Below are 24,425 nucleotides of genomic sequence, written 5' to 3'. Positions count from 1 at the left end.
GACTCAAATCCTGCAGTGCCAGACGTGTCCCCCTGCTTAAGCCAGTACATGTCCAGGCCTGTCTGAAGTTTGCTAGAGAGCATATGGATGATCCAGAAGAAGATTGGGAGAATGTCATATGGTCAGATGAAACCAAAATCAACTTGTCGTGTTTGGAGGACAAAGAATGCAGAGTTGCATCCAAAGAACACCATACCTACTGTGAAGCATGGGGGTGGAAACATCATGCTTTGGGGCTGTTTTTCTGCAAAGGGACCAGGACGACTGATCCGTGTAAAGGAAAGAATGAATGGGGCCATGTATCGTGAGATTTTGAGTGAAAACCTCCTTCCATCAGCAAGGGCATTGAAGATGAAACGTGGCTGGGTCTTTCAGCATGACAATGATCCCAAACACACCGCCCGGGCAACGAAGGAGTGGCTTCGTAAGAAGCATTTCAAGGTCCTGGAGTGGCCTAGCCAGTCTCCAGAACTCAACCCCATAGAAAATCTTTGGAGGAAGTTGAAAGTCCGTGTTGCCCAGCAACAGCCCCAAAACATCACTGCTCTAGAGGAGATCTGCATGGAGGAATGGGCCAAAATACCAGAAACAGTGTGTGAAAACCTTGTGAAGACTTACAGAAAACGTTTGACCTCTGTCATTGCCAACAAAGGGTATATAACAAAGAATTGAGATAAACTTTTGGAGCAGTTTTGCCTTGAAGAATGGGCAAAAATCCCAGTGGCTAAATGTGCCAAGCTTATAGAGACATACCCCAAGTGACTTGCAGCTGTAATTGCTACAAAAGGTGTCTCTACAAAGTATTGACTTTGGCGGGGTGAATAGTTATGCACGCTCAAGTTTTCTGTTTTTTGTGTATTTCACAATAAAAAATATTTTGCATCTTCAAAGTGGTAGACATGTTGTTGTAAATCAAGGTTGTAAGGCAACAAAATAGGAAAAATGCCAAGGAGAGTGAATACTTTCGCAAGCCACTGTATTTGCATTCAGCATGTATGTGTACTTATACACTGTGTGTGTGTGTATGTGTGTGTGTGTGTGTGTGTGTGTGTGTGTGTGTGTGTGTGTGTGTGTGTGTGTGTGTGTGTGTGTGTGTGTAAGACCTAACCACTTGGTATGAGGGGGTCCCAGTGTTCCGGGATGGACAATGAGAACAGCTAACGCTAGGGAGCGGAGTCATATCCCACAGGAAGACCAGTAGGGTGACCCTGTAGAGGTAAAGGTCAGATGTCACAGGGATATACTCTATGCAACAAGATCGTCTAAATTTGACGTAGTAAGGATCTATTTTTGAAGCATTAAATCCTTGTGGTTACAACGTTAATTCCGTGTGGTTACAGGGTTAATTCCGTGTGGTTACAGGGTTAATTCCGTGTGGTTACAGGGTTAATTCCGTGTGGTTACAGGGTTAATTCCGCGTGGTTACAGGGTTAATTCCGTGTGGTTACAACGTTAATTTAGTGTGGTTACAGGGTTAATTCCGTTTGGTTACAGGGTAATTCCGCGTGGTTACAGGGTTAATTCCGTGTGGTTACAGGGTAATTCCGCGTGGTTACAGGGTTAATTCCGTGTGGTTACAGGGTTAATTCCGCGTGGTTACAGGGTTAATTCCGTTTGGTTACAGGGTAATTCCGCGTGGTTACAGGGTTAATTCCGTGTGGTTACAGGGTAATTCCGCGTGGTTACAGGGTTAATTCCGTGTGGTTACAGGGTAATTCCGCGTGGTTACAGGGTTAATTCCGTGTGGTTACAGTGTTAATTCCGTGTGGTTACAGGGTTAATTCCGTGTGGTTACAGGGTTAATTCCGTGTGGTTACAAGGTTAATTCCGTGTGGTTACAGGGTAATTCCGTGTGGTTACAGGGTTAATTCCGTGTGGTTACAGGGTTAATTCTGTGTGGTTACAGGGTTAATTCCGTGTGGTTACAGGGTAATTCCGTGTGGTTACAGGGTAATTCCGTGTGGTTACAGGGTAATTCCGTGTGGTTACAGGGTTAATTCCGTGTGGTTACAGGGTAATTCCGTGTGGTTACAGGGTTAATTCCGTGTGGTTACAGGGTAATTCCGCGTGGTTACAGGGTTAATTCCGTTTGGTTACAGGGTTAATTCCGCGTGGTTACAGGGTTAATTCCGTGTGGTTACAGGGTTAATTCCGTGTGGTTACAGGGTAATTCCGTGTGGTTACAGGGTAATTCCGTGTGGTTACATGTTAACAGTTCAGGCATTAATTCCAAGAGGTTTGGTTAGGGCTATGGTTTGGGGAAGGCTTAAAACAAAAAAAATGATGCAGTATTACCATCAAGTATTCTCAGAGCTTGCTAGCGCATTGTGAACTGCTGTAGCGCAGTGGTCTGATCAGTGTACTTTGTCTCCCAGCATCATGAGTTCGTGCCCAGTGCTAGGCAAGTATTTTTTATTTATTTTGTGAGAGCAGAGGAAGACATATATCGATGTTCTCCGCACTTTTTCAAACATCTGAAATCAAAGTCTATTTTCAGTGATCTGGCTGCCTCTATGAGAGAAACACTGAGGACAGTCATATGACAGGACACACACACACATACACACAAGTGTTCTGACTAACAGGAAATCAAAGCTTCATGCAGGCCACAACATCGCCTCATGAAATCAATGTTATGCTGACTCTTTTCTGATTTTCCAATATGACACTGTTGCTGAAACAAGACATTCTCATGGTATGGGTGTTGTTTCAAACCTATATGGTCTTTAAGAAACAATATTTATTGATCTTCAAGTGAAGAGGGGACAACACTTTTGAACCCATCCACAAAGGTAGCCTATGCTTTGTGTAATTGACAGCACTCACACAATGTGCAGACTACATCAACTCTGGCCCTTTGAAACCATATTAAAGTCATTCACTGCTCAGTTGGCCAACCAAGCATTATCCCTGGCTGTCCATCAAAGACTAGTAACCTGTGTTGTCCTTTCCTAACGATAGGCCTGTCTCTCGCCACTCTCTCCACAGCCAACTTCGTGTGTTGATCAATAAATCAGAAGAGGTTCCCTATTTGGCCCCTCCATGCGTTGGTGTTAGTTGGAGTGTGCTTTTGTGTCTTGATCACCTCACTCCGAGCCGCTGTGGGCTGTGCATTGTGGGAGCTGTACCCACTTCGTGCCGATGGAGGGATGGAACAGGCAGGCAGGGTGGCATGTTCAGAGGAAGTCCGGGTAATGTTCTGTGGGCCATTGTCCCGATGGGAGAGGTGAGGATAGGACCATAGCAGGACAGGAATATGTTTGAAAAGAGGGGGAAAGAGTGTCTGTCTGTCCACAATAGCATGCAGTCAATGGGGAGGATGGAGGGGAGACAGGCCGGCACTATTTCTTCATAGAGGAAATGGCAAGCCAGGGGTCACTGAGACTATAAAGGGGGTAGGGGTGGGGGATGAATGTGCCAGGGAATGAACCATGCCTCCCTTTCAACTTCGAAATAGGTGGTATGGCGAGATGCAAGGGCAGGGGGTGAGGGAGAAAGCTCTGGGGTGAAATGAGCTCTGATGAGGGACTCAGGGGTGAGCGGATGGGGTGAGGGTGAGTACAAGAAACGAGTGCAGAAAGAGAGCTACATTGCTACAGAAAGGGGGCCTCCCTCCTCCCTCATTCTTGATGGCATTCTAATAATCAGAGAACGAGTTCGCACCCTCCATCTGGTTCCTATCGGCCCCAGTCCCAGCTTCAAGTCCTACAGTACAACACTCAGACCAGAATATATAATAACTCTGGTATGTGGTTCCTCAGCTGCACGTGGGCATCACATGAACAGACCAACTCCAAAGGGGCAGGGGTTTTATAATAGGAATGTATGGGGAGTGGGGACTCTGAACTGAACCTCACTCCCAGTCCCCATAGCCTTTCATCTGTTCAGCCTTTACTACTAAATCACACTCCTCCCAACACAAACAATGCTGCTACATCACTGGTCCCTGAGACAGGGAGACATTTATTTAAATTACAGTCTTAGTGACTACGAGTGTCAGTGATTAATAACACAGCGACTACGACTGTCAGTGATTAACAACACAGTGACTGTGACTGTCATAGTGATTAACAGCACAGTGACAGTGACTGTCATAGTGATTACCAATCACAGTGACTGTGACTGTCATAGTGATTAACAACACAGTGACTGTGACTGTCATAGTGATTATCAATACAGTCACTGTCCTATTGATTACCAACACAGTAACTGTGACTGTCATATTGATTACCAACACAGTGACTGTCATATTGATTACCAACACAGTGACTGTGACAGTCATATTGATTACCAACACAGTGACTGTGACTGTCATATTGATTACCAACACAGTGACTGTGACAGTCATATTGATTACCAACACAGTGACTGTGACTGTCAAATTGATTACCAACACAGTGACTGTGACAGTCATATTGATTACCAACACAGTGACTGTGACTGTCATATTGATTACCAACACAGTGACTGTGACTGTCATATTGATTACCAACAAAGTGACTGTGACAGTCATATTGATTACCAACACAGTGACTGTGACTGTCAAATTGATTACCAACACAGTGACTGTGACAGTCATATTGATTACCAACACAGTGACTGTGACTGTCAAATTGATTACCAACACAGTGACTGTGACTGTCAGTGATTAACAACACAGTGACTGTGACTGTCATATTACTTACCAACACAGTGATTGTGACTGTCATAGTGATGATCAATACAGTGCCTATGACTGTCATAGTGGTTACCAACACAGTGACTGTGACTGTCATATTGATTAGCAACACAGTGACTGTGACTGTAATAGTGATTACCAACACAGTGACTGTCATATTGATTACCAACACAGTGACTGTGACTGTCCTATTGATTACCAACACAGTGACTGTGACTGGCATAGTGAGTATCAATACAGTGACTGTGACTGCCATAGTGATTAACAACACAGTAACTGTGACTGTCATATTGATTAACAACACATGATGAGTGTTTGATGACTGGTTCATGAAGTCCTGGGAGGTGGCAGGTCCTAGTGAGTAAGAAATACGAGCGTTTGTATGCACACACACACATTCACATGCACGCACGGATGTGCACACCCACGAACACACCCAAGCAGGCACACACACACACGCTTGCATGCACAGACACGCTGGGGGGACAGGAACCGGTGAGGAGTACTCTGTAATAAGGGTTCTACATGGAACCCAAAATGGTTCTACCTGGAACCAAAAAGGGTTCTACTTATGGGGACAGCCGAAGAACCCTTTAAGGTTCTAGATAGCACCTTTTTTTCTAATAGTGTAGTACCCCACCCATACCCCATCCTGTCCTCTTCTCTAGCATGTTGTAATCGGTCCATCTCCCCCTCCTCTCTACCCCTGTCTCCCCTCCCCTTCTCCAGCTGACACAATGGGAGGAAGGAAGCCTGGAGGGCTGTAGAATGGTGCCTGGGGAGAGGTCATAGGGAGGAAACAGAGAGCAGAGCTTGGCTCGCCTTCCGTCAGTCACAGAGGGACGTGACAGAGAGGAGGGAGTTAGACTTGAGTCACTCTGTGTTACTCAAATAATGGTGTGTGTGTGTTTGTGGTTGTGTCTGTCACCATAGGCACGGGGAAGTGACTGGGCCTAGACTGACTGTAATAAGGTGTCCTCTACTGTCCACTCCTATCCATAACTCCAGTGTAAGAGTCCAGTCAGTCATGTTGTCACAAGCAGCTATCTGGAGATGCTTATCCTTCGCCCTCATAACATCATTAGCTCTGGACATGATGAAAGGATCAACATATGTAATGGGAAATTATTTGATAGATATTTAACTGTATTTGATTTACTGTGGATATGGAATGATGTGTAATAAACATGATTGTATGTGCAGGAAGACCCAGACAGATGCAATCCCTTGGGGGAAGGACATTTACCACTTCATATTCATCATCTCTAGCACCACTCAAACATTATTAACATACAGCATGTTTCTATATTTTGTAGTAAAAGTGATAGAGAAAGATAAGTGTTTCCAATGACATTATCAACCAATTAGTAGACAATTAGTAGGCAATGCCTACTCGTAATTGGTCAAAATCACACAATGCACACCGATGATGTCATTGGAAACACTTACCTTCCTCTATCTTTTTTATTACAAAACCATCTTAATATACTGTATGTTGATGTGGGGGTGGTGCTGGAGAAAAATGGTGAAGTTTCCCCTTTAAGTACCATGTTTAATTAAGTAGTTACTCTACACTGAGCGTACAAAACATTACACCGTCTCTTTCCATGATAGACTGACCAGGTGAATCCCGGTGAAAGCTATAATCCCTTATTAATGTTAAATGCACTTCAATCAGTGTAGATTAAAACCTGTTAGAGATAGGGGGCAGTATTTCCCCTTTGGATGAATTGCGTGCCCATAGTGAACTGCATCAAAATCTGTCCTAAATTGCTAATATATGCATATTATTATTAATATTGGATAGAAAACATTCTGAAGTTTCTAAAACCGTTTGAATTATGTCTGTGAGTATAACAGAACTCACAGGGCAGGCAATCTTCCAAACTAGTTTTGAAATCCTGAAAGTTGGGGCAACTTTGACGTCATCGCCCCCAACAAGTTATGGATCTGGAAACACTTCCTACGTCTTCCACTAGATGTCCTCATTCAGTAGAAAGTGTAATGGAGCGTTTGCTGTGAACTTTGACCTAATGGGAAGGAAAGTAGTAGGTGTCGCAAAAGATTTCCATTTTGTTGAGGCGCATATGCGTTTGAGTGCTTCGGCTGTTCCAACCAGCCCCAGATGAAAACGAATGATCCGGTTGCAATGCTATTGGATCTGTATGATTATAACATCCTGAAGATTGATTCTGAACTTAGTTTGACCAGTTTCGTCGACCTGTAATATGTCATTTGGAAGTTTTGATGCAAAGTTATCCTGGACCAGAAGTCAGTTTTTGGGCATTTGAGCTGAAAGTGGTAGCAAATGCTGCTACTTGGACAGTAGTATTGAACATTATGGAACAAAACGATTTATTTTTGAACTAGGACTCCTTGCACTACATTCTGATGAAAGGTAAGGGAATATTTATGTTGTCATTTTGTATTTCTGTTGACTCCAACATGGCGGAGAAATATTGTTACGTCTGAGCGCCGTCTCAGATTATTGCAATGTTAAGCTTTTTCCGTAACGTTAAAAAAACATGTGACACAGCGGTTGCATTAAGAACCAGTGTATCTTTAATTATATGTAGTACATGTATCTTTAGTCAAAGTTTATGATTAGTATTTCTGTTATCTGGCGTAGCTTTCTATAATTCCTCCGGATATTTTGGAGAATTTTCTGAACATGGCGTCAATGTAAACCGAGATTTGTGGATATAAATATGCATATTATCGAACAAAACATAAATGTACTGTGTAACATGTCATAATGACTGTCATCTGATGAAGATTTTCAAGAGGTTAGTGATTGATTTTTTTTTTTATCCTGCTTTTGTGATTTTTATATTTTGCTGGAAAAAATGTCTACGTTTTTTCTTTGGTTTGGTGGTGGTCTAACATAAATATATGTTGTGTTTTCGCCGTAAAACATTTTAAAAATCTGACACGCTGGGTAGATGAACAAGGTGTTTATCTTTCATTTGAGGTATTGGACTTGTTAATGTGTGGAGTGTACTAATTAAAGTGGTCCTATGGACAGATACATCAATCTCTGCTGTGGAGCTTTGCAGCTCCTTCTGGGTTATCTTTGGTCTCTTTGTTGCCTCTCTGATTAATGCCCTCCTTGCCTGGTCTGTGAGTTTGGTGGGTGGTTCTCTCTTGCCATTTTTTTATCATGGATTTAATGGTGCTCTGTGGGATGTTCAAAGTTTCTGATATGTTTTTATAACTCAACCCTGATCTGTACTTCTCCACAGCGTTGTCCCTGACCTGTTTGGAGCGTTCCTTGGTCTTCATGGTGCCACTTGCTTGGTGGTGTCCCTTGCTTAGTGGTGTAGACTCTCAGAACAGGTGTATATATACTGAGATCATGTGACAGATCACGTGACACTTAGATTGCACACAGGTGGACTTTAACTAATTTAACTAATTATGTGACTTCTGAAGGTAATTAGTTGCACCATATCTTATTTAGGGGCTTCATAGCAAAGGGGTGAGTACATATGCACGCAACACTTTTTTGTTTTTAATTTTGTTACATTTTTGATTTCACTTCACCAATTTGGACTATTTTGTGTATGTCCATTACATGAAATTCAAATAAAATCCATTTAAATGACAGGTTTTAATGCAACAAAATAGGAAAAACGCCAAGGGGGATGAGTACTTTTGCAAGGCACTGTACACACACACACACACACACACACACACACACACACACACACACACACACACACACACACACACACACACACACACACACACACACACACACACACACACACACACACACACACACACACACACAGATATGTAGCCTAGCGGTTAAGAGCGTTTGGCCAGTATTCCGAAAGGTCACTGGTTCGAATCCCAGAGCCAACTAGGTGAAAAGTCTGTTGATGTGCCCTCTCTCTCCATTGACTTTCTCTGGGCTCTAGCGATTCACCGCACTGTTGGCTCCTTGTAAGGACTCCCATTGTTAGAGTGGACGCCCTGCTGTGAGCTTGAGAGGGATGATCGGTGTCTGTGTGTGTCTCTCTGTGTGGTTCTATGTGTGTGTGTGTGTGTGTGTGTGTGTGTGTGTGTGTGTGTGTGTGTGTGTGTGGACTGAGCACTACCTACTGCGATCTTTCAGGCCGTGTCCCTGACTGCTTCATTACCCTCGTAGAGGTCATTTTAAATTCACTTCACCAATTATTTTGTGTATGTCCATTACATGAAATCCAAATAAAAATCCATTCAAATTACAGGTTGTAATGCAACAAAATAGGAAAAATGCCAAGGGGGATGAATACTTTTGCAAAGCACTGTATATGGCTGCTATGTTTGCATGTGATCAGGGGTGTATTCATTCTGCCAATTCTGTTCAAAAACATTTCTTAAACGGAATGAAACAGGGATACTTGAATTTGTCCAATACAAACTCTCGTTTGCAGATGTTGGACTGATGACTACACCCTAGATCAGCTAGATGCAGGCAAGTGTGCAAGGTGGTACTGAATGTGTCACTGTCTGTCACCTTGATTACAACAACAAAAAATCTCGACCTGTGCACCTATGTTGTAAACTTTAGTTCATAGGCTAGGTTGTAGCAACCCCATGATGAGTATAGGGAACATTTGAGTATCATGTAGTAGCCTAAACCTATCGATGTTACATTGAGCTGGGTGAATGGAATATGAATGACAGTCATCCAATATGCTGTAATAGAAATAAGGCCATGCTCATAAAAAGATTATCGTCCTCCCTCATCTTAAACATCACTGACTGCCACTGCAGTGTATAATTAATGAATTAGTGTAGTACTAATGTTGTTACCTTTGACCTATTTAACTGCCAGTATCAAATGTCTGCCAGTGTTGAATGTTTTGGTTAAAGTTTGACGCCAGACTGGATTCGAGGACACATTGATAATGTATCTATGACAGAGTAATTCTGTAGCAGCTGATGTTGAGACTTTCTACAAGCCTCTCAGGCTGGAGTCTCAGGGTGGAAGGTAGCATAGCGGTTAGTGTTGGGTCAGTAACTGAAAGGTCTTCGAATACCAATCCAACAAGGTGAAAAATCTGTTGATGTGCCCTTGAGCAAGGCATTTAACCCTAATTGCTCCAGGGTTGACCCTGGCCGTGACCCCACTCTTCGAGGGTGTCTCAGGGATATGCAAAAAACACACTTCCAATTCACGCATGCATATTAATATATACTTGTACATGTGTGAAATAGGACAAATGTAAACACCCTCCAAATTATTATTACTATTTACAAAACATACGGTGCTTTGAGATTAATATATTCTCAGAGAAGACCCGTTAGACATTTTCTATGCTTCTGTTCTGGAGGTATCTCCCTGAATTCTTATATTAAACTCGATTGATGTTATCAAAGACTGCTCTCCTTTTGGTTTACCTGGAAATTCCCATTACAACATGATTTGTGACCCACATATGTGTGTGTGTGCGTGTGTATGAGTGCGTGTGTGTCTGTATGTGAGTGCGTGTGTTGATGATATAACCCAGATTCACTGCACTGCACATTCATCACACATGTAGAGAGAAGTGTGGTTGAACTATAGTCTTACTTTCTCTCTGTCTCTGGAGTGGATACCTCACTGCTGAAACCAAGGGACTCCTGTGGACAGAAGAGGTACTGCGTTTAGCCTGATATTCAGCCATGTAACATCGGTATAGCATTCAGGTTGTGTTACTCAACTTCTAATAGCTCAAATAACATTGATGTAAAAATGTATGTACAAAGTAATGTAACTCTGATGCTGATGTAATGATATGTAAATGTAACCAAGTATAAATGTTGTGTGACCAATGCAAGGGGAGTTTTGGCTTACCTGAATCTCCGAGCGAAGCTGCAGAGAGGTGGGGCTTGTGTCAACTTTCTCCTGTGAGAGAGGAAGATAAATAAAGAGAGGGAAAGAGAGAGAGAGAGAGATCGGAGTTAGAGCAAGGTTATCATTATTGGCCAGTGAAGGGAGGGGCGGTGTGAAGTATGAGTTGCTCAGGTAGAGAAAAGAGAATGACGTATCATATCAAGGAGGGTGTATCAACAATCACATACATTGACATTGACTGTGACATTGAACATAGGAACAAATATAACAGTGAGAAGAAAGGAGGAGAGAACAGAGCAGTGTTTGCATTTCTATTTATTAGGCAGCAGCTACTCTTCCTGGGTCCAAACAGATTAAGGCACTTACATTACACATAACACAAAATATAAAACAGTATATCATATAACATTATTACACAACTATATATTTACAATACAACATGTATAATACCACCATACAACGTTATTTCAATGTATGTGTGTGTGGAGTGCTAGCGTTTGTGTGTGTATGCGTGTGTTTGAACCTGTGTGTGTGGCTTTTTAAAATCTGATTCTACTGCTTACATCAGTTACCTGATGTGGAATAGAGTTCCATGTAGTCATGCCTGTATGTAGTACTGTGCACCTCCTATAGTCTGTTCTGGACTTAGGGACTGTGAAGAGACCTCTGGTGGCATGTCTTGTGGGGTATGCATGGGTGTCTGAGCTGTAGCTAGCTACTAGCTGTGCTAGTAGTTTAAACAGACAGCTCAGTACACTCAGCATGTCAACACAACACAAAAACAAGTAGTGATGAAGTCAATCTCTCCTCCAATTTGAGCCATGAGAGATTGACTTAATATGATTAATGTTAGCTCTCCGTGTACAGTTAAGGGCCAGCTGTCCTGTTCTGAGCCAATTGTAATTTTCCTAAGTCCTTCCATGTGTCACCTGACCACACGACTGAACAGCAGTCCAGGTGCGACAAAACTAGGGCCTGTAGGACCTGCCATGTTGATAGTGTTATTAAGGAGGGAGAGCATCGCTTTATTATGGACAGACTTTTCCCCATCTTAGCTACCGTTGTATCAACATGTTTTGACCATGACAGTTTACAATCCAGGGTTACTCCAAGCAGTTTAGTCACCTCAACTTGCTCAATTTCCACATTATTCATTACAAGATTTAGTTGAGGTTTAGGGTTTAGTGAATGATTTGTCCCAAATATAATGCTTTTAGTTTTTGAAATATTTAAGACTAACTTATTCCTTGCCACCCATTCTGAAACTAACTGCAGGTCTTTGTTAAGTGTTGCAGTCATTTCAGTCACTGTAGTAGCTGACGTGTGTAGTGTTGAGTCATTCGCATACATAGACACGCAGGCTTTATTCAAAGCCACTGGCATGTCATTAGTAAAGATTGAAAAAAGTAAGACAGCTGCTTTGGGGAATTCCTGATTCTACCTGGATTATGTTAGAGAGGCTTCCATTAAAGATCACCCTCTGTGTTCTGTTAGACCGGTAGCTCTTTATCCACAATATAGCAGGGGGTGTAAAGCCATAACGCATACGTTTTTCAAGCAGCAGATTATGATCAAAAATGTCAAAAGCCGCACTGAAGTCTAACAAGACAGCCCCACAATCTTTTTATCATCAATTTCTCTCAGCCAATCATCAGTCATTTGTGTAAGTGCTGTGCTTGTTGAATGTCCTTCCCTATAATCATGCTGAAAGTCTGTTGTCAATTAGTTTGCTGTAAAATAGCTTCGTATCTGGTCAAACACTATTTTTTCAAAAGGTTTACTAAGGGTTGGTAACATGCTGATTGGTTGGCTATTTGAGCCAGTAAAGGGGGCTTTACTATTCTTAGGTAGCGGAATGACTTTTGCTTCCCTCCAGACCTGAGGGTGCATAATTCCTAGTAGGCTTAAATTGAAGATATGACAAATAGGAGTGGCAATATCGTCTGCTATTTTCCTCAGTAATTTTCCATCCAAGTTGTCAGACCCCGGTGGCTTGTCATTGTTGATAGACACAATCATCTTTTCACCTCTTCCAAACACACTCTACGGAATAAAAAATTACAAGGCTTGTCTTTCATCATTTGACCAAATATACTTGGATGTGTAGTGTTAGCGATTGTTACTGGCATGTCATGCCTAAGTTTGCTAATCTTGCCAATGAAAAAATCATTAAAGTAGTTGGCAATATCAGTGGGTTTTTTGATGAATGAGACATCTGATTCAATGAATGATGAAGATGAGTTTGTCTTTTTGCCCAAAATCTAATTTGAAGTGTTCCAAAGCTTTTTACTATAATTCTTTATATCATTTATCTTTGTTTCATAGTGTAGTTTCTTCTTCTTTTTATACAGTTTAGTCACATGATTTCTACATTTTCAGTATGTTTGCCAATCGGTTGTGCTGCTAGACTTATTTCCATACCTTTTGCCTCATCCCTCTCAACCATACACTTTTTCAATTCCACAACAATCCAAGGGGATTTAACAGTTTTTACAGTCATTTTCTTAATGCTTATTATTAACTGGAATACGCAATTTCAGAAATGTACATCATCAACATAAGAATCATTACGAACGTATTGTATGACCTCTGATAAACTATATTAGGTCCAGCCTTTGGAACTTTGGTTTTCCTACATATGGCTACTAAATCCTGATCACTACATCCGATGAATTTGGATTCGGCTTTCAAACAAATTTCTGCAGCATTAGTAAAGTTGTGATCAACACGTTGTTGATTTCATTCCTGTACTGTTTGTAACTACCCTGGTAGGTTGATTGATAACCTGAACCAGGTTGCAGGCAGTGGTTACAGTTTGAAGCTTTTCATTGAATGGGCAGCCTGATGAAAGCCAGTCAATATTTCAATCACCCAGAAAATATACCTCTCTGTTGATATAACATACATTATCAACCATTTCACACATATTATCCAGATACTGACTGCTAGCACTTGGTGGTCTATAGCAGCTTCCACCCAGAATGAGTTTACATGTATATCGCCACACGCGTGTACATGTACAAGTCTATTCATTCACATGCTATTACTTGCAGCTGAAAACAAAGATCATACCATAAACCTGCCAGACCTGTTTTAACTGAGTCAAGAGACTCAGTGATAAGAGAGTTCAGTGAGGTGCTACAGGAATCTTACCTATCCAAATAAACAATAGACAACTTGAATAACTGACCTGACTGTAGAAACACCAGAATGACAACATATAACAGCACCCTAACTCCACCCTCGTATGATACGTAAATCCCTCAGGGACCACCTCATGTTTATGAACACTCTTGAAGTGCTTTGATTACGTATTCAGAGGCATATGCAAGAATGATTATGGGTCAATGGCCCATCCAAACTACAGTGAAAACAGTGGAAAAACCCTGACAGATCTGTGTCACAGTCACCTCTTTGGACCCATAACATGTGGTGAGCTGCTCTGCCTGACGTGTGTGTGTGTGTGTGTGTGCGTGTGTGTGTGCGTGTGCGTTTGTGTGTGTGTATGTGTGTGTGTGTGTGTGTGTGTGTGTGTGTGTGTGTGTGTGGGTTGGAGCAATTTTCTTTCAGAGTGGTAGAGTGAAGTAGCATATGGCTAAAGCAGCTGTTCTTGTTGTTATGGCCGATCCAGAGAGAGAGAGCGAGAGAGCACGAGAGAGAGAGAGCGAGAGAGAGAGACTGTGCAGGACGGGGTTTATACTGTTAGCCTATACACAAACAGTACAACCAAGACATCAGGAACTGACTGCACTTGACATTTTTTCTTAAATAGAGCACTGTTTGGCCTCCCAAGTGGTGCAGTGGTCTAAGGCACTGCATTGCAGTGCTAGCTGTGCCACTAGAGATCCTAGTTTGAGTCCAGGCTTTGTCGCAGCCGGCAGAGACCGGGAGACCCATGGGCCACGCATAATTGGCCCAGCCTCGCCCGGGTTAGGGGAGGGCTTGGCCAGCAGGGATCTTGTCCAATCGCACACTAGCGACTCCTGTGGCAGGCTGGGCACAATGCACACCGACACGGTCGCCAGGTGTATGGTGTTTCCTCCGTCACATTGGTGAGGCTGGCTTCCGGGTTAAGCAGGCAGTGTGGCTTGGCTGGGTTGTGTTTCGGAGGACGCATGGCTCTTGACCTTCGCCGCTCCCGAGTCCGTATGGGAGGTGCAGCGATGGGACAAGACTGTAACTGCCAATTGGATATCACAAAATTGTGGAGAAAAAAGGGTCAAATTAAACTATTTAAACTAGGTAATTTTCCATTTATGGTTTCTATGAAGGTACTTTTCCTGACCAAAGTAACAAAGCCTACCATCAGTAACACACTACACCGCCAGGGACTCAAATCCTGCAGTGCCAGACGTGTCCCCTGCTTAAGCCAGTACATGTCCAGGCCCGTCTGAAGTTTGCTAGAGAGCATTTGGATGATCCAGAAGAAGAGTGGAAGAATGCCATATGGTCAGATGAAACCAAAATATAACTTTTTGGTAAAAACTCAACTCGTCGTGTTTGGAGGACAAAGAATGCTGAGTTGCATCCAAAGAACACCAAACCTATTGTGAAGCATGGGGGTCATGGGGGTGGAAACATCATGCTTTGGGGCTGTTTTTCTGCAAAGGGACCAGGGCGACTGATCCGTGTAAAGGAAAGAATGAATGGGGCCATGTATCGTGAGATTTTGAGTGAAAACCTCCTTCCATCAGCAAGGGCATTGAAGATGAAACGTGACTGGGTCTTTCAGCATGACAATGATCCCAAACACACCGCCCGGGCAACGAAGGAGTGGCTTCGTAAGAAGCATTTCAAGGTCCTGGACTGGCCTAGCCAGTCTCCAGATCTCAACCCCATAGAAAATCTTTGGAGGCAGTTGAAAGTCCGTGTTGCCCAGCAGCAGCCCCAAAACATCACTGCTCTAGAGAAGATCTGCATGGAGGAATGGGCCAAAATACCAGCAACAGTGTGTGAAAACCTTGTGAAGACTTACAGAAAACGTTTGACCTCTGTCATTGCCAACAAAGGGTATATAACAAAGTATTGAGATAAACTTTTGTTATTAACAAAATACTTATTTTCCACCAAATAAACTCATTAAAAATCCTACAATGTGATTTTCTGGATTTCTTTTAGGTGAAGTGTACCTATGATGAAAATTACAGGCCTCTCTCATCTTTTTAAGTGGGAGAACTTGCACAATTGGTGGCTGACTAAATACTTTTTTGCCCCACTGTATATTTATTAGTTAGTTATAGTTATTGTTCCCATGTCCGTTGGTCGTGTGAGTACCTATACGTTGTTTCAGCTTCTGTGCTTCGTGCTTTATATATATTGTGTATTACGGGTATCGTCCCGTGTCGTTCAACGAGGTTTACCCTCGCTCTTTTGTTTGGGTACATCCCAGTGTTTTGTATATGCTGTGGCGTACAGCAGGTCAGCCACCAGGGGGAGACTCGCCGAGGCCTTGTGACAGACGGAGTATACATCACGAGGCGATGGCTCCATCTGCTGGACGTGCCAGGTCTCGACGGGCTCTCCGGCCAGGACTAATTGGGGCTGATTGGGGATTGGTGAGTAATCAAGGGCTGATTGCTCACCAAATGTACAAGTCCCATAAAGCTATCAGAAGGGCAGCACACAGGGGAGAGACTGGGGGAAGAAAGGACTCCCGTATAGTTGAGGATGGTACCAGACGTAACAGGAGGGAGTTCAGTTTTTGATCCCCACAGGATACAGCAAGACCCGGAGCCCAGAAGACGGTATCCCAGAGAGGGTCTCTTGGGGGAGATCTATTCTTTTCTTTTGGACTTTTATTTTAATAAACACCTTTGAACCTGAGCTAATCATACTCTGATCTGTCTGATCTGTGCAAATGTTTTGACCCAAACCCCTGGTCTGCCACAACTTGTTTGTTTTGGCTGTATTAAAAACTCTTATTATTTATTCCTGCAACTGTCTCCAAATCCTTTATACCAGTGTGACAATATCTAATTGGTATTTACAGTCTTGTCCCATCGCTGCAACTCCCGTATGGACTTGGGAGAGGCGAAGGTTGAGAGCCATGCGTCCTTCGATCGAAATACGACCCTGCCAAGCCACACTACTTCTTGACACACCGCTCAATTTATCCAGAAGCCAGCCGCACCAATGTGTCGGAGGAATCACCGTACAACTGGCTACCAAAGTCAGCTTGCAGGCGCCCGGCCCGCCACAAGGAGTCGCTAGAGCACGATGGGACAAGGAAAACCTGACGAACCAAATCAACCCCTGACACGGACAACACTGGGCCAATTGTGCATTGCCACATGAGTTTCCCGGTCCCAGCTGGCTACAACACAACCTGGGATCGAACCGAGGCTGTAGTGACACCTCAAGCACTGCGATGTAGTCCCTTAGGCTGCTGTGCCACTCCTTGATGGAACTTCTGGTGGTGGTCTGATCATTTCGGTTCCATCTTTTAGTCTTTTATTTCAAATTCCCAGATGGCTTTTCCTGAAGGTAAAACCATCAGAATTAGCTGTTAGCGCTGGGATGCTAGTCGACAATTTGCGCCCAATGATTGAGCTGATGACTCAATCCCTCTCCTCTCCATATGACTCTAATAGGGCTTGACACTGGAGTTCTGCCTTCAATGTCATGCTGAGCCGTGATTACTCTTACTGGGTGCGTATTGCATGCGCATTTGTTTTAGTTTTTTGTGAATACCAGAAGGTTTAGTGTTTCATGTAATGACTAAAGGACAGACGATTGACAGTGAGTAGTGAGTACTGTGCTGTGGAATATGTGAAATGTGAAATGTACAGTGGCAGCCAATCAGAGGTTAAGCTCAGGGCGGATTCGTCCTTTCCACCAATGAGAGATAGCTAGATAACGAGAGGACAGGAAGTAAGACTCACACTTCCTCCAGGGAGGAGGATACAGGAAATGAAGGAGGATTCTGCCCTGCACTAAACCTCTTCCTGATCAGTCATAACACCACACCCAGATGAACAGGACAGGGGCTGAGGGAAACTGTTCCTAGATCAGTACATTATCATTTCCCAGATGTCTTCATAGAGGATATGACATCGGGTGAACTGACTGTGTTTCCTTTTCCTCTACTGAATGGAGAGATGATGGGTCCTTTTCCTTTCAATTTCCCACGTGTATGTGTGTTAAAGAGAGTTACTCAGAGGTGATATAAACCCTCCTAGCCAGAGGGAAGTGTAAGTACAGCTGAAGTGCTATGAAAGCAAATAGCTTAGCCTATGGACCCTACACTTAGTGTATATCACTATGGTTATCTCAACAGGGGCCAGCCAGCCAGGCTTTCTTCTAGCACACAGTTTCCCTGCATGACCCTAAGTCTGCCTTTCTGTCTGTCCTCTAGCCTGCTTGTCTTTCCATCTGAGATTGATTATGGCACCATTGACCAGATAATAACTGGACATGGCTGAGCCATAATCAACACTACTTGTAGCACCAGAACAGAGGTCACTGTCATGACACTCAGAACCAGAACATACTCTATGACTGTGAGCTGCCCTGTTTGTCTGCAGAGCTGTCCATCCCTCCTCTCCTCGGGTCTGCTACTGCAGCTCTATAGCGTCTCTGTCTGTCTCTCTGTCTGACTGTCTGTCTGCCTGTTTGTCCCGTAGCCTGTCTGCCCCCTAGGCTGCCTGTCTCCCTCCTTGTCTGCCTGTCTGTCTGTCCCCTAGCCTGTCTATCGCTCAGTCTGGTAGAGCGCTCAGGAAACCCGTGGTATGGTAGTGGTCCGGAAGTTTCTCCATCTGTAAATCAATACGTTTGGAAGGGCTGTTGAACAGAATGTCCATCCAAGGGAATAGAGGGATTCCCATAAGTCAGGGAGCGCCAAGCCAAGGACATAAAACTCTATTTACACTGAGTTAGAGGGACCTGTAATTATTTTGTTCCTGTGGCACTACACAGTCCTATACATACAGCGACTGAGCTGTTTGAGACAAGTGGTTTTGAATAGAGAGGAACACATCTGTGAGGCTGGACCAACGTCTATTCCATTTGCAAGCAAAACCCAGTATGTAGTTACAGACACAGGTACAGACATACTTGATTTGAAGATTTTTTGCAATCTGATTATCTACGTTGCCCACTCCACTGTGAAGGAGGTGTCTGGTGATATTCCTATTGTCTATGATGCCCACTCCACTGTGAAGGAGGTGTCTGGTGATATTCCTGTTGTCTATGATGCCCACTCCACTGTGAAGGAGGTGTCTGGTGATATTCCTGTTGTTTATGATGCCCACTCCACTGTGAAGGAGGTGTCTGGTGATATTCCTGTTGTCTATGATGCCCACTCCACTGTGAAGGAGGTGTCTGGTGATATTCCTGTTGTCTATGATGCCCACTACACTGTGAAGGAGGTGTCTGGTGATATTCCTGTTGTCTATGATGCCCACTACACTGTGAAGGAGGTGTCTGGTGATATTCCTGTTGTCTATGATGCCCACTCCACTGTGAAGGAGGTGTCTGGTGATATTCCTGTTGTCTATGATGTCCACTCCACTGTGAAGGAAGTGTCTGGTGATATTCCTGTTGTCTATGATGCCCACTACACTGTGAAGGAGGTGTCTGGTGATATTCCTGTTGTCTATGATGCCCACTACACTGTGAAGGAGGTGTCTGGTGATATGCCTGTTGTCTATGATGCCCACTCCACTGTGAAGGAGGTGTCTGGTGATATTCCTGTTGTCTATGATGCCCACTACACTGTGAAGGAGGTGTCTGGTGATATTCCTGTTGTCTATGATGCCCACTACACTGTGAAGGAGGTGTCTGGTGATATGCCTGTTGTCTATGATGCCCACTCCACTGTGAAGGAGGTGTCTGGTGATATTCCTGTTGTCTATGATGCCCACTCCACTGTGAAGGAGGTGTCTGGTGATATTCCTGTTGTCTATGATGCCCACTACACTGTGAAGGAGGTGTCTGGTGATATGCCTGTTGTCTATGATGCCCACTCCACTGTGAAGGAGGTGTCTGGTGATATTCATGTTGTCTATGATGCCCACTCCACTGTAAAGGAGGTGTCTGGTGATATTCCTGTTGTCTATGATGCCCACTCCACTGTGAAGGAGGTGTCTGGTGATATGCCTGTTGTCTATGATGCCCACTACATTGTGAAAGAGGTGTCTGGTGATATGCCTGTTGTCTATGATGCCCACTCCACTGTGAAGGAGGTGTCTGGTGATATGCCTGTTGTCTATGATGCCCACTCCACTGTGAAGGAGGTGTCTGGTGATATGCCTGTTGTCTATGATGCCCACTACACTGTGAAGGAGGTGTTTGGTGATGTGCCTGTTGTCTATTATGCCCACTCCACTGTGAAGGAGGTGTCGGGTGATATGCCTGTTGTCTATGATGCCCACTCCACTGTGAAGGAGGTGTCTGGTGATATACCTGTTTCTGCGGCATTCGTATAGCTTATCATCTCAGCACTTACCTGGCATGTGCGCACGCACGCGCGCACACACACACACACACACACACACACACACACACACACACACACACACACACATACACACACAGCCTCCGCTTCTAGCTCTGTTCCAAAACACAGATAGAGCCCCACAGAGACAGGGGCACAAAGCAACCCTCTGTTCCTCCTACTCCTCCAAGATGCAGAAAGGGAGAGATAGTTAAGGAGGGAGAGAGGAGGGAGAGAGGGGGAGGACTCAATCAAAAACAAGCAAACAAACCCACATCCCCTCTCACTTTCATCACCAAGCCGTGATGTGAATTCCCGATGCTCCAGAAATGCAAAGCTAACTCTCAGAAAAGGCACACAAGTCAACAAACGTTCCTCTTGCCTTGTACATGTCATATATGCAGCCTGATCACTAGAATTAGACTTAGATTTCAGACATTTGAAAAGGCCCTGAGAACGACGATATATATGCGTTCTTCGGTGCTCACAAAAAAATAAGAAAAAGACTGCCCAGCACTGGGCGTAAACTCATTTTGCTCAGAATCAGAGTGCGCTGCTTAGACCACTGAGCCACCGCAGTTCACGATAGTCTAGAAAGCCGTGAGAATACTTAATGATACTTGATGCTAATAGTGTGTCATTTTGAATTATTTTGTTTTAAGCCTTCCCCAAATCATAGCCCGAACATTAACCACGCAGAATGAATCCATCAGAAATAGACATCCATAATACGTCGAATTTCAAAGGGAAACATACTCTCTTGGGGTATGTCTCTATAAGCTTCTTCAAAACTGCTCCTGGTGTACTGCTGGCATGCTGCAATCTTTAAGTCATACTACAGGTTCTCAGTTGGATTAAGCTCTGGGATTTGACTAGGCCATTCCAAGACATTTAAATGTTTGCCCTTAAACCACTCGAGTTTTGCTTTAGCAGTATGCTTAGGGTCATTGTCCTGCTGGAAGGTGAACCTCCATCCCAGTCTCAAATCTCTGGAAGACTGAAACAGGTTTCCCTCAAGATTTTCCCTGTATTTAGCGCCATCCATCATTCCTTCAATTCTGACAAGTTTCCCAGTCCCTGCCGATGAAAAACAGTGTTGGGGGTGTTGGGGGTGTTGGGTGTGCGCCAGACATAGTGTTTTCCTTGATGGCCAAAAAGCTCAATTTTTGTCTCATCTAACCAGAGAACATTCTTCCATATGTTTGGGGAGTCTCCCATATGCCTTTGGCGAACACCAAACGTGCTTTCTTATTGTTTACATTAAGCAATGGCTTTTTTTCTGGCCTCTCTTGGCAGGTTTGTTGTGTTCCCATATTCTTTCAATTTTTTTTAATGATAGATTTAATGGTGCTCTGTGGGATGTTCAAAGTTTCTGATATATTTTTAGAACCCAACCCTGATCTGTACTTCTCCACAACGTTGTCCCTGACCTGTTTGGAGAGCTCCTTGGTCTTCATGGTGCCGCTTGATTGGTGGTGCCCCTTGCTTAGTGGTGTTGCAGACTCAGGGGACTTTCAGAACAGGTGTACATGAGATCATGTGACACTTAGATTACACACAGGTGGACTTTATTTAACTAATTATGTGACTTCTGAAGGTAATTGGTTGCACCAGATCTTATTTAGGGGCTTCATAACAAAGGGGGTGAATACATATGCACCCACAACTTTTCTGTTAGAATTTTTTGGTAATTTTTTGAAATAAGTTTTTTTTTTTTTTTTTCACTTCACCAATTTGGACTATTTTGTGTATGTCTATTACATGGAATCCAAATAAAATGCATTTAAATTACAGGTTGTAATGCAACAAAATAGGAAAAATGCCAATACTTTTGCAAGGCACTGTAAAAAGTTACATGGACTCAAAAATAGTGTTTAAGAGGGCCTCCCGGGTGGCGCAGTGGTTAAGGTGCCACCAGAGACTCTGGGTTCGCGCCCAGGCTCTGTCGTAACCGGCGGCGACCAGGAGGTCCATGGGGCGACGCACAATTGGCCTAGCGTCGTCCGGGTTAGGGAAGGGATATCCTTGTCTCATCGCGCACCAGCAACTCCTGTGGCGGGCCGGGCGCAGTGTGCACTAACCAGGTCACCAGGTGCACAGTGTTTCCTCCGACACATTGGTGCTGCTGGCTTCCTGGTTGGATGCACGCTGTGTTAAGAAGCAGTGCGGCTTGGTTGGGTTGTGTATCGGAGGACGCATTACTTTCAACCTTCATCTCTCCCGAGCCCGCACGGGAGTTGTAGCGATGAGACAAGATAGTAGCTACTAACAATTGGATACCACAAAATTGGGGAGAAAAAAGGGGTAAAAAAATTGTGTTTACATGATTTTTGAAATAAAAAGTATGCCTCATCTCTGTACCCCACCCATACAATTATCTGTAAGGTCCCACAGTTGAGCAGTGAATTTCAAACACAGATTCAAAAACAAAGACCAGGGAGAGTTTTCCAATGCCTCACAAAGAAAGGCAGATGGGTAAAATGAACAAAAAAACTGAGGATGGATCACCAACATTGTAGTTACGCCATAATACTAACCTAATAGACAGAGTGAAAAGAAGGAAGCCTGTACAGAATAAAAAATATTACAAGACATGTGTCCTGTTTGCAATAAGGCAAAAAAATGAAACTGCAAAAAATGTGGCAAAGAAATTAACTTTATGTCCTGAATACAAAGCGTTATGTTTGGGGAAAATACAATACAGTATAACCTGTATTGGTTGGTGGTGGCTGCATCATGTTGTGGGTATGTTTGTCATCTGCAAGGACTAGTGAGTTTATGATAAAAATAAACGTAATAGAGCTAAGCATAGGCTTAATCCTCAAGGAAAACCTGGTTCAGTCTGCCTTCCAACAGACACTGGGAGACAAATTCACCTTTCAACAGAACAATAGCCTAAAACACATGGCCAAATATACACTGGAGTTGCTTAGCAAGATGACAATGTATGTTCCTGAGTGTCCTAGTTATAGTTTTGACTTAAATCATCTTGAAAATCTATGGCAATACTTGAAAATGTCTGTCTAGGATTGATCAACAACAAACTTGACTGAGCTTGAAGAATTTTTAAAAGAATAATGTGCAAATGTTGTACAATTTAAGGTTTTCTAAGCTCTTAGAGATTTACCCAGAAAGACTCACAGCTGTAATCACTACCAAAGGTGATTCTAACATGTATTGACTCAGGGCTGTGAATACTTATGCAATTAGGTATTTCTGTATTTTCAATAAATGTAAACAGTAAACAATAAACATTTCTAAAAATGTGTTTTCACTTTGTCACTAAGGGATATTGTGTATAGATGGGTGGAAGAAGAAAATCAATTTAATCCCATTTGAATTCAGGCTGTAACACAACAACATTTTTAATAAGTCAAGGGGTATAAATACTTTCTGAAGGCACTGCAGATTTGAGTGAACAAGAACTGTTTGAGAGTTCAGCAGGGATTGAGAGCCAGTGCTGCTGACACAATATGTTTCAGAGAAAGGATGTGGTGTGTGTGACAAAATAAATAGTCCTTGAGTTTGTGTTACCTCTAATAGCACAAACGAATGTTGCAGTCATAAGTTCAAGGCAGTAATGCGCATGGTGAATGGTGAACGGTGATTCGACGTGATGAGCGAGCAGTCTTGAGCTCGCATTGTCACATACTGTTCAACGGGCGTCAATATCCAATAAATAAATTAATGTTGAAGAAAAATATAATTGTTCAATAAATGTTCAAGAGAAAAAATACAGCTGACCAACACAACACTAGCGTGTCTCTCAAGATGTGTGTGAGACTGTGTGTACCTGATTGTGTAACAGCATGATTGCTTGTGTGTATATAGAAATGCCAGATTAATGGATGTGTGTGGGTGTTTACTTGATTGCTTGTGTGTGACTGTATTGAATGAAAGCGAGAGAGAGAGGGAGGGAGAGAGAGATGGGGAAGAGAGTTAAGAGAGCGTGGAAAGTTACTGGAGTGAGGAGGAGAGGAGACAGTTGCTAATGAGGATCACAATGTCTACCCTGCAGACAGGAGCCTGAACATCTGACCAGACTAAACCTGGAACCAACACTAGTGCAGCCCACACTTCTCACTGAGGGCCAGCAGCCTTCAAAGACAGAGCAAAACAACTACAACTTTTCAAAGGGTACAGAAACTAAAAGTAAATCTGCAGTGCTACCTTAGACCCAAATAAGTCAGAACAAGGGGAGAGGGAGTAGGGAGTGGTGAGAATGAGACACAAGAGCTATGTTCCATCCACAATACTCCCACGCTCCAGAGCATGCAAACCAACTAAGAAAATCCCAGCACATGGCAGACCATATGTACACCTGCTTTGGAAACACACTGAGGCCTACTATGTTGGTTGTCAGACCAGGGGGTCCAGACCAGGTCAGACCAGGTGGCCCAGGCCATGTCAGACGAGGTGGCCCAGACCAGGTCAGACCAGGTGGCCCAAACCAGGTCAGTCCAGGTGGCCCAAACCAGACCAGACCA

At 43.5% G+C, this 24,425-nt stretch overlaps 1 protein-coding gene across 7 annotated transcripts in view; it reads right to left on the bottom strand.

Moving 5' to 3' along the window:
- The window catches only part of LOC139407262 (SAM and SH3 domain-containing protein 1-like), a 310,926-nt gene that overhangs the window by 48,333 nt on the left and 238,168 nt on the right, over positions 1-24,425 (bottom strand). For all 7 annotated transcript variants that reach the window (XM_071150886.1, XM_071150887.1, XM_071150892.1 and 4 more), the window contains exons 3-4: positions 10,506-10,556; positions 10,242-10,291 (exon numbers count right to left, since the gene is read on the bottom strand). In XM_071150886.1, the coding sequence (XP_071006987.1) occupies positions 10,242-10,291; positions 10,506-10,556 (101 nt within the window). The remainder of the gene's footprint in view (positions 1-10,241; positions 10,292-10,505; positions 10,557-24,425) is intronic.

The sequence above is a fragment of the Oncorhynchus clarkii genome, chromosome 4 (genome assembly GCF_045791955.1).
Source record: "Oncorhynchus clarkii lewisi isolate Uvic-CL-2024 chromosome 4, UVic_Ocla_1.0, whole genome shotgun sequence".
Classification (NCBI taxonomy): Eukaryota; Metazoa; Chordata; class Actinopteri; order Salmoniformes; family Salmonidae; genus Oncorhynchus; species Oncorhynchus clarkii.
This window is presented reverse-complemented; position numbering and strand designations above follow the sequence as displayed.